This window comes from Diadema setosum, chromosome 7 (assembly GCF_964275005.1).
Source record: "Diadema setosum chromosome 7, eeDiaSeto1, whole genome shotgun sequence".
NCBI classification, from domain to species: Eukaryota; Metazoa; Echinodermata; class Echinoidea; order Diadematoida; family Diadematidae; genus Diadema; species Diadema setosum.
In genome coordinates, this window is record NC_092691.1 from 1,877,305 (window position 1) to 1,887,739 (window position 10,435).

Here is a 10,435-nt window from a genome sequence, read left to right on the forward strand (position 1 = left end):
ACACGCGAAAATAGCAACATGCAAATAAGTAACTTCAGTTAGACCCTCGCAACCGCGAAATTAACAACACGCGAAAATGTCCTCGAAGGACCAATTCGCGAAAATATCTGTACGCGAAAATTTCAGCTCGTACAGTAGAGGAATTTGTTGAAGAGGAATTAAGAAATCTTCATTAATGTGAAAAATTTGGCTCTAATTTTTGGTTACTTTTATATAAGATTATAACAATGATATGATAATCATCATCACTATCATCACAATTATGAGGTAAAAATAAATAATAACAACAGCAACAGCAGCAAACAACAATAGCAATACTGTTGTTGTTTTCCATACAGCGCTTATCCACCACATCACAGAGATAAAAAACTTATTTCACGCATCATTACTCCGGCATACCTTCAAAGAAGCAGCACACGAGACCATGGACACGACAAAACCATTTGTGCACTCCAGAATGAACTGTGGTTGAATTGTGTTGCTTTATTTCGTACACATGCACAGAACCCACAAAAAACTGCCTAGATCTGAGATCTCTCTCATAAGTTCTTCACTTATTCAAAGCGCCACCTTGGGCAGGTGTTGAGACAGTGGCATCAGCCTTGGCATCTTGTGGGCAGTGGGAAGGCTCGTGTGGTTGTATGGTCATTGTGCTGCTATGCTGTATCTTGGAGTGGGAGAAATATCTTGATGTCTCGAGACAAGACACCTGAAGAGGGGTTCGCTTTTTGCCTGGATGATTTCATGATGATGTGCTTAGATGCGGGGCCCACGGAATCCCATGCCAGGGGCAGCAGGCTCTGTCACTTGCAGGTTGGTGATGTTGAAATCCTGAGTGGATGAAAATGCAAATAAAACACAGAGGTTTATGTAAAAACATGTACACCAATTTGTTCACACAATTTGGACAGTGTAAAGGCCGTGTCACACCAGCCTTGCGTGCGACTTCCGAAGAACATTTTTTCTATCCGGAGGTCCCCGCAGATGACCCGCACATGACAGTACCTAGCATGTACATCTCAAAAGTAGTTACCCGGAGGTGCGCACGCTGGCTCTATTTACCTGCTGCCAAAAAAGGCCCTGTCACACCAGCTAAGCGGGCTTATTGCATATGGGGATTTTTCAGCACGCAGAATAATTTCTGCGGCCGGACAAGGTTTAGGGCGAGTTTCGCGTGGGTATTACATGATAAACGCGTGACACCTAAGTCCTTCTTGCGTGTATTCCGTTGAACTGCATGTTAGGCGCGTGGGTGTCACGTGATAGCTTCGTGATAGCTTCTTTTATGTCAGTTACGGGCGATATACGGGCTCTGCGAAGTACCTGCGCCACAACTGCGTGTTATCTGCGTACTAGTCGCCTGCGAGGTGAGTGCTAGCCTGAACAATAGGCTGGTTCGAGTGGATGGGCAAACAATCATTTGTCAACTAGCTTTCAAGAAGTGAAGATGCCCCGTAGACGGAAAGTGCACAAGGGCAGAGAACGTCCAGTGGATGGACAGCCACAAAGCCCGGAAGATTCACAGCAAATGCACCAAATTGCTGCTGAAGTCCATTAGGCGGATGAAGTCCTGTCTGAAAGGGACCAGGTAGTCCTCGACGCCACAGAGGACAAAGAAGAGAATGAGTTCAACACGTCACACAAAATATGCTTTTAGAATGCCCGCAAATGGCACGCACTCCCTTCACATAGGCATAGATCAGCGGGCAAATTACCTACTTCAAGTGGGTCAAATGCCTGTGAATTGCGGCGGCTACAGCCCTCCTGCGGGTGTTCTGCGTGGAACTCTTCGGGCAGTCCTTGCGACTCATCCGGAAATAGTTTTGGTCATGCTCAAAACTTTGCTGCGGGAAAATTGGACTAGCGTGCGCACCTTCGGGCAACTAAGGACGAGATAAGTGCTAGGTACTGTCAAGTTCGGGCCAACTGCGGAGAGCTCCGGGTAGCAAATTTGTTTCCCCGCAAGTCAAGCCGCAAAACTTCCCCAGATACGGTATGACAAGGCCTTGAGCATGCTCAAAACTTGTTCCGGAAGAGTCACAGGAGTTGCCCGTAGAGGTACGCGCAGAACACAAGTAGGAAACCCTTACCGGTAGCACCTCACAGGCAACTCCAAAGCAGGTACTTCGCAATCCCCATAAGTCGCTCGTAACAGAAAATGGATCGGTTTCAAAGCTCTCACGCGAGTCACACGGAATGCACGCAAGTTGAAGCTAAGTAGCACGCGTCTAGTAAGTAAGAAACAAGTGCGAAAACTGCAAACATTCTTGTCCGCCCGCGGAAAATCTTCTACGTGCTTTAAACTACCTCCTCGCCACAAGCCCGCGTAGCTTGCCCGGACAGGTGTGACACCACTTTAAGACTGTAATTCTTCAGAAGACATTAGAAGAGACTTCACACTACATAATTATTACCTCCGCTGTCTGTCTGTCGGTCTGTCCGTTTGCTAAATAACTCAAAAAGTTGTGCACAGATTTGGATGAAATTTATAGGCAATGTTGATGACACAAAGAACAGATGATTACACTTAGGTAGTGATCTAGATCACCATCTTCTGGATCTAAAGTTGTTAGTTTTTTGTTTTGTTTTGTTTGTGTTTTTTGAATGATTCTCTATCATTGGCAAATACTCCTGGGGCCACCATGTGAAGGAATTCAAGCTACATGCATTAGAGGTGTGCTTGAGGCACATGAGGAGGATAAGGCAGAAACCACGAGAAATGATTTTTACATTGGGGAAATACGGCCACTTTCAGCATAATTTGCATACGAATGAAATTATGAGCTGCTTGGAAGTCTGTGCTCTCTGAGTGCTTTTAAACTTTACACTGAAATAAGGCCATTCAAAGTAACTTCTGATATTATCCAGCTGTTTCTCAAATTTTCTTCAGTACTGTATGTATCACATTTATTAAAAATGACTGATTTTAAAGTTGAACTATTTTTCCACCTTCTACTGTGTTCATCAATTGATTATGATGTGTAAAGATTGATGGTGATGAATGGCTTGAAGTCACACTTTGGGAGTCTATGACACTGGCAGAGGTGGGTATATAGATGCAATTTATTGAACTGGAATTGGTATGACCCAAAATGTAACAGAAACCATTATAGAATGGGTAGCAAGAATCCTGCGACCTCATTGGTTGAGAGCAATGTGTTGCTTTTGTACTGGCCGCACGCTGAGTCACAGTGGTAAACATGTTATCGCGCACTTGTAACAAAGGTTCGCACATTAAGCAAGCATTCGCGCACTCAGTATGAGACACCTATTGGTGAAAACAATCATGCATCGGTTTTCACTGGATGCATGGTTCTGAAGAGAAATCATGCGTCCAGTAAAAACTGATGCATGGTTTTCGGGCTCTCGTCTATGGCAAGCCAAAAGGAAATGCATCCAGTAAATTTGTCATCGGGTAACATGATAGAAAAAATTGGTTTTTGGCAAGAAAATTACCCATTCTATAAAACAGATGATGCACATGTCTTCGTGCGTCAGGCGGAATATAGTGTGCATGCTGTAACTATGGAATTCAGCCTAAACCCACGAGGCAAAGCCTCGTGGGTAAAGCATTCCATATAGTTACCTTATGCACACAATTCCGACTGACGCACGCAAACCTGTGCGTCATTTGTATACTGGCAAAGGGCATAAGTGTGGATATCTCGGTTGTGCTTATGCTATCATAATGGACTCTCTTTGTTGGTACTCTTGCTTGATAAGTTCTATGCAAAATATTTCAGCAGTTTGATGTTTTCTTTTTTTCAGTTAATTTTCTCTGTGCAAATGTGAAATCTACAAAACCTTGAGGCTTTTGAACTGTGTCACTGTGTATCTATGAGGCCAGAAAATATTTCATATCCTTGCAAAATAGTGGCTCTTGCAAACATCTGGTAGTTATCTACATAACACCCTTCATGGTCCTTGGTAAGATCACATGACCACCTCACTCATTACAATTAATCTATCGTGACAGGGAATCATTTTTACGCTCATAGTTGATTAGCGAATTCAGCTGTTGAACAATATTCCAAATGGTGTCCTGTACACTTCTATAGAAGAGATATACTGCTACACTTAAGTACTCCCAGCACATTCTCTGCATGTATCAGAGCACAACTGCACACAAACACACAGTAACACACACATACAACATGCGGTGCTGGTTGGAGTGCACTGAAGAAAATACGTGTGTACAAGATGCAGTTTTCGTCGCATCGAGCTTTACAATCTTGGAACATGATCGCAAAGGCGAAGTAAAGCTTCACCTGAAGAGATTTTGTTTTACCTCACTATAACAGGTTTGATTAGCTATGTTTTTCTTTGTCTGGAAATCACAAAATTCATCTCGGTTATTTTGTAATAGCCTATCTTGCTATAACAGTAGTGGTTTACATAGATTTTTGTGGAAGGAAATTTGGGATCTCGAAAGTTACCTCGTTATAACCAATATCTCGTTATAGCGGTGTTTGTTATATCAGGGAGCTACTACAAACACATGGAGTCCCATCCAGCCAACCTTCTTTGATCTAGCTTCAATGCCGCTCCGACGCACGCGTGTACACGCAGTGGGGAGCCGAGCATGATTTACGACATCTGTGTCCACGTCTGTGGCATATACTCGCCCGGGTTTGGCGTTTCTATCGCACGCTTTGGTGGTTTCCGCACTGCGTTGTGATAAACATTACGGAGGGATCGCGTTTTCATCGGGGAAAACCCACTTTTAATCCGTAATTCGGAAATGTGTGTTTGAAGGGGGAAGTGTGGACTTGGTTGATATTTGTGCGGTTTCTGTGAGACACTGCGTAATGCATGCGATCGATGACGTTCGCACTGCATGATTTTGCCTGTTCAATTCGAAAGGTTGAAGCATCCTCTTTTGAACGAAATTACTTTAAAAGTTCCCACAAAAGTCATGTTTCATGTAGAGGAATTTAAAAAGCGACGGTAATATGGATTGTATTCGTAATCAAGTCTGAGTCTGGGCAGAGATCAAAACTTTGTCACGAATTGACGACTAACACAAATATGAACAAATGGGACTGTATTAAGACGTGAGCAGACGACAGTGTCGCCCACCGTCAGCTCACTTCCAATGCATTTTAATATGTATTGGCACCTGTTGGCACTCTCATGTTCGGTTGCATTCGAAAGGTTGAAGTATCCTCTTTCGAACGAAATTACTTTAAAAGTTCCCACAAAAGTCATGTTTCATGTAGAGGAATTTAAAAAGTGAGGGTAATATGGCATGTTTTTATACATATTTCATCATAACTCACCCATCTCAGGTCCAAATTTCGCGAAATAACGACCACCAGATTCGAAATTTCGTTGTGGATTCGATGATTTCGATTGCGCACACTAAAATGGCTGACTTATGGACTGCGCATGCACAAAAGAGACGTGTGTTTGTTTCGACAATTTCCACTCTTCTCCACTAACGGACAGAGCTGCGGCATCGAACTCAATCTTGAAAGCGCGCTGCAGCTGTCGCCGGGGGCAAGATTTTGGTGATAACGTCACTGCAGCACTTTGAAGTTAAGTGCATTGCGTAAAGCGTTCGGTCGCAAAAATTCTATTGGGACTCAATGTCTGTAGTAGCTCCTTGGTTATATCGAGTTTCCCCTGTACTATAAGACTCTCTGCCCCTGAGAATGGGAGGAAATCTCACCAGAAGCTTCAGCATGTCCTTGGTATCAGGGTCCACCTCAATGATGTCCTGCTCCAGGGCGGAGACCTCGGGCACGTAGTTGTCCCTCCTCTCACGCTCCTCTTCCTGCAGCTTGATGGAGATGCCGCGGACGGGACCCTTCTGGATGCGCTTCATGAGATGCGTCACGAATCTGTCCCACAGACACATGATAATGACAGATAGCTTTGGTCAGAAATATCAACTATTAAGATCTTTTATTTGATTCATATTCATTTGACCTTACAAATATTTTTGCTGATCCATTGCTTCTGATCTTCCTTCTTTAACAAATGCTAATCATTTAAGCGAATGGAATTTGTCGAGCTTTGGAATTCAAATTTGAACTTGCAAATACAAAACATCCAAAACTGCATCCTACTTGTATTCACATACATTGTAACTCCAATATCAAAACTGACGACAAATCGGAATTTGAAATAATACATTCATAGAATAATGGTTGACTTGAGTAACTGCAGGTATGACAAACCAGTATTCAATCTATGCTATAAATATCCACTAGTTTTCCAATGCAAATGTTTAGTGAATCTATTCTACTCTAATGAGATAAATTTATGGCCATATCTAATTTGCAATTACAGCAGCAATGCATAAACAGACAATTACTGTATACGCCTTATATTCAGCAAGTCTAAATTCTCGAGAATAGGGACCTCCCGACAATTCTGCAAGAGGTTAAATTCACGATCGTGGAATACTGTACTTAACGGAGAAATGTATACATGTGTCACATTTATATCGGGATCAGAGTCATTATTTTCGCATGTCTTTAATTTTGCGTATAGCACCTGACTCGCGAAATTCATGAAAATAAAAACCTCGTGAAATGTTTGGCGTATACAGCACTTTTTCCCCACTATAGGAGATTTAGGCTTCTACCAACCTTTAGTGACTTGAATTGCTAGCTAGCTTTCGTCCACTCCTGTGGACTTCTTCAGGCCAAGTGATTGTACCGTTTCTCTGAAAGCTAGCCAGCAAGTTACTAAAGGTTGGTAGAAGACTAAATCTCCCATTGTACCATCTCCCCAACTGACGATAGTTTTCTACTTTTAACCTCTTTCTTCAGAGCACTTACCCTGCAATCTGGTTGCGGAGACGCTTGCTGGGGATAATGGCGATTTCTTCACATACCCTCTTGTTGGTGTGGAAATCAAGGGTGAGGCGGGTATAGTACTTCTCGATGATCACCCTGGCAGCCTTCTTCACCGTCTTTGTCCTGACACGACCCTGAAATTATTTTATGAATGAAATCTTCATGAAAGATTCTTAGCAAGCATTGTATATGTATACCACAGGTAGGAATATTCTTATTGAAAGAAATTGCTTGATATTTGTTTCCAAGGAAATAACTGATGATGTTTTGAAGTATTATTGTTGTAGGGCCTACCTGAATGTCATGAAGTGTGTGAAGGCTGTGATACTGTGTATATAAAGGCAGCTTATAAAATGCTGGGCGCTACATGTAGTGTACTTTTACACCTGTTTGTCAAATAATCTCCAAACATGCACAAACTAACCCTTGTTATTCAGTAACCTAAAATACTTGCATTTGAGTCTCCAAAGTCAAATAGAAGGTGAATTTTAACACTTTCAGTATTTACAAGTGTCGGAAAATCGTTGGAAAATCTCGATTGCTTGAAATGCTGCTCTGTACAGAAGCACAGTATGAATACGTTCAGCGCATGCAAATAAGAGTTGATCAATGGTCTGACTGTAATCACTATTGGCTTTTTCTATGGTGTTGTCGCTAAAATTTGTTTTTCTCTTTTCATCAGTCAAGTCTTGCACTAGCAGTTGTAGCTTCAAAGCGGTTGAGCGCGTGTGCGAATGTGTGCTGCCACTTAAATATTTCTCTTTCTTTTCTATCTTTTCTTCTTTCATTTTCAGGTAGAATCTATACCTAAGTTTTCCTTTCCTTCCTATCAATTATTTCTTGGTGGTTTTCCTCGTCTTTCTCAATTTGGTATTTAACTGTACTGTCTAATTGTTGTTTGTTTCCTTCGTGGGTCGTCTTTCCCTCTTACTACAAGGGTCTTTCCTTTCTATCCTCTCCAAAATCTTTTTCCTACCTTTGTATGTGTCGTTCTAATGAATCATTTTCTTTATTTCCTTTTCAACCAGCATAATTCTTTCTTTCCTTAATCCTATTCATTGTTGCTTTCATCCAGTTTTGATTCATCTCTCATTCTATTATTCTGCCTAGTGCTTTTCTGTTGTCAATCTATATTTTCTCTTTGCTTTCCTCTTTTCTTTTCAAACATATCCATCTCTCCCCTGCTTTCCTTTATAATGCAAGTTTCTCTTCTTTCTTTCCTTCCATTATCTTTTAGTGAACTATTTCTTTAAACTGTAAATCTTTTGATTCATTTTTTCCAGGTGTTTTAAAAATATATTTTCTTTCATTTCCTTTTCCCCCTTTTCCTAGCCTTATAGGCTTTATATTCTTTCACTTATCTTCTTACATTCACACACATACACAAACTCTCTCTCACACATACCCACGCGCACGCGCATGTGCATGCATGCACACATACACACAACACGAACATCCCCAATCCTAAATCAATCACTACCGCGACTTGGCACAAACTGAAAGACAGAAAAAGTATTATCTCTTCAAAGACAGCATAGAAGAACTTGCTCTGAATTGCCATGACATAGACTAGTTACAATCAGATCAATCGTGGCACTTGCTGCTAGACATCTATGAAGTTATGATTATGAATGCGTTTGCCTTGTTTGCTCCTGTGCTGTGCAACGCAGTTATCACTGAGCTGAGCAAAATAGCTGAAATCGACATATTCCAACAAATGTATCAAACCGCTTCAGCAAGTATCAAACCGCTGAAAATTTCTTTTCTACTGGCCTTGAATCTCACTCAGATGCATATATTCGAGGCTGTTGGATAGAGCGAGTTTGTGCATGTAATGATTGGAGACAGAGGGTATGAAAGTAAATTTACACTAGCGGTTTCACGGTATCACGGTTGAAAAGCTCCATCCGGAACATCACTCAACGTTGATAGCGGTCTGTGAGGGAACGGTATCTAATCGAGCTGTGCGCTCTTTAGCTTTTGTTTAAATATCATTGAATCTTTGATGGAAATTAATGAGTGGGGAAGGGAGTTCCAATCTTTGGCAGATTTTGGGAAAAAAGACTGTTTGAAGCAGTTTGTCTTGCTAAAAGGAACTTCAAGGGAGAGCGGGTGAGATCTTCTTGTAGACACGGAGCGCCAAGATGCTGTGGCAGCCATCTCCTGTTGAGCATGCATTGCATTGACGGTCGCATATAAGGGGAGCCAGTCAACTTATCGTATGTTGTAAACAATGGCAGATTTTTTTTTTTTCCTTTTTTGTAAAATTAAAACTGTAAGAAAGATATTTTACAGCAGCTTCATCATTGTTCATGTCACAAAGACAAAGAAGTTCCTCTCCCGAGCGAGTCTCCTGCATGTTCCTGTGATTGTATATGATAGCCTACACGTAAAGCAATACTACTGCTGGGACACTATTGTCCTATTGACCCGATATTACGGTGAAAAAAGTGAAATATACAATTATGAAACAGATTAACTACTGTTGTTTATTACACTTTAGTCTACACACACAAAGAATACATAAGCGTCAATACATGGGACTATATATGAAGTACCATCCGTCGATGTATTTGCGCTTTTATTCAGCTGCTACATATCACATTTGAGATTACCATGAAGACTAATTTTCATTTTCTCTGTCATTACACATTATCAAAGTAGATAACGTTTTATAATTCATGCTATTTAAAGAGCTAAATCACTCTGATTGAGTAGATTTCTTGCCAATAACACTTCCACTAACCATTTTGACGACAGCGTAAAGCAAAGAGGACTACACAACGTAGATGGCGTGCTAGTACAAATTGTAAATATGAAAAAGTGGCAGCTGCATTGCTGCAATCGCGCAGCGAATCCGTACCACGGCCGCGGAGTGAACATAGAGCTGTATTGACCGATTCGGGTTCGTTGAGGGCAGCAGACATTTTATGGCACTGGGCGCAGCCATGAGCTCAAATTGCGGTGTCTCAGCCGACCCCCCCCTGCTCTCCCCCCACCCCCGGGCAACATGTTTATCGCGCACTTGTAACAAAGGTTCGCGCACTAAGCAAGCATTCGCGCACTCAGTACGAGACGCCCATTGGCTATAACAACCATGCATCAGTTTTTCATTCCGTGCGCGTGAGAGGGGTGGGGAGAGAGGAGGGGGGGTCGGCTGAGACACCGCAGTAATGGCGCTGCCCATGCCAAAAATACACATAGCGCGTCACAGAATCGGTCAATAGCTCTATGGGAGTGAACGATCTCATAAAGATGTACTGTACTGTTATATGTCGCTGTCCTTCAGTTATTGCAAGACTTTATCTTACTGCTCACACTGTTTGAAAATAGCTAAGCGTAGTGACCTAGCGGAGGGACTGAGCTTTTGCAAATCTAGAATTGAAAGCTGGGCTCAGCGGGTGGAATAAAGGCCTACTTAGTGTTTTCAATTAAATACAAACAAACAAACAAACAAACAAGCAAACAAGCAAACAAATAATCAAAACCGTAAGTTGACACTTTATTTGTTCATTTAAATTGCAAAAATAAAGTCACAAACCAACTTAATTTTTTCAGAGGTCTTCACATTATTTAGCAACTCGAGTTATACAAAATTATGATGTAAACATCGACAGCGATTGTTTTAT

General features: G+C 41.7%; 1 protein-coding gene across 1 annotated transcript; it reads right to left on the reverse strand.

Moving 5' to 3' along the window:
- Window positions 1-463: 463 nt before the first annotated feature.
- Window positions 464-9,668, reverse strand: LOC140230314 (small ribosomal subunit protein eS17-like). The gene is made up of 4 exons (XM_072310467.1): window positions 9,553-9,668; window positions 6,789-6,940; window positions 5,672-5,843; window positions 464-831 (listed from the first exon to the last, which is right to left on the reverse strand). The coding sequence occupies exons 1-4, from the start codon at window positions 9,553-9,555 to the stop codon at window positions 757-759; spliced, it is 402 nt and encodes a 133-aa protein (XP_072166568.1). The 5' UTR covers window positions 9,556-9,668; the 3' UTR covers window positions 464-756.
- Between the last annotated feature and the right edge of the window lie 767 nt (window positions 9,669-10,435).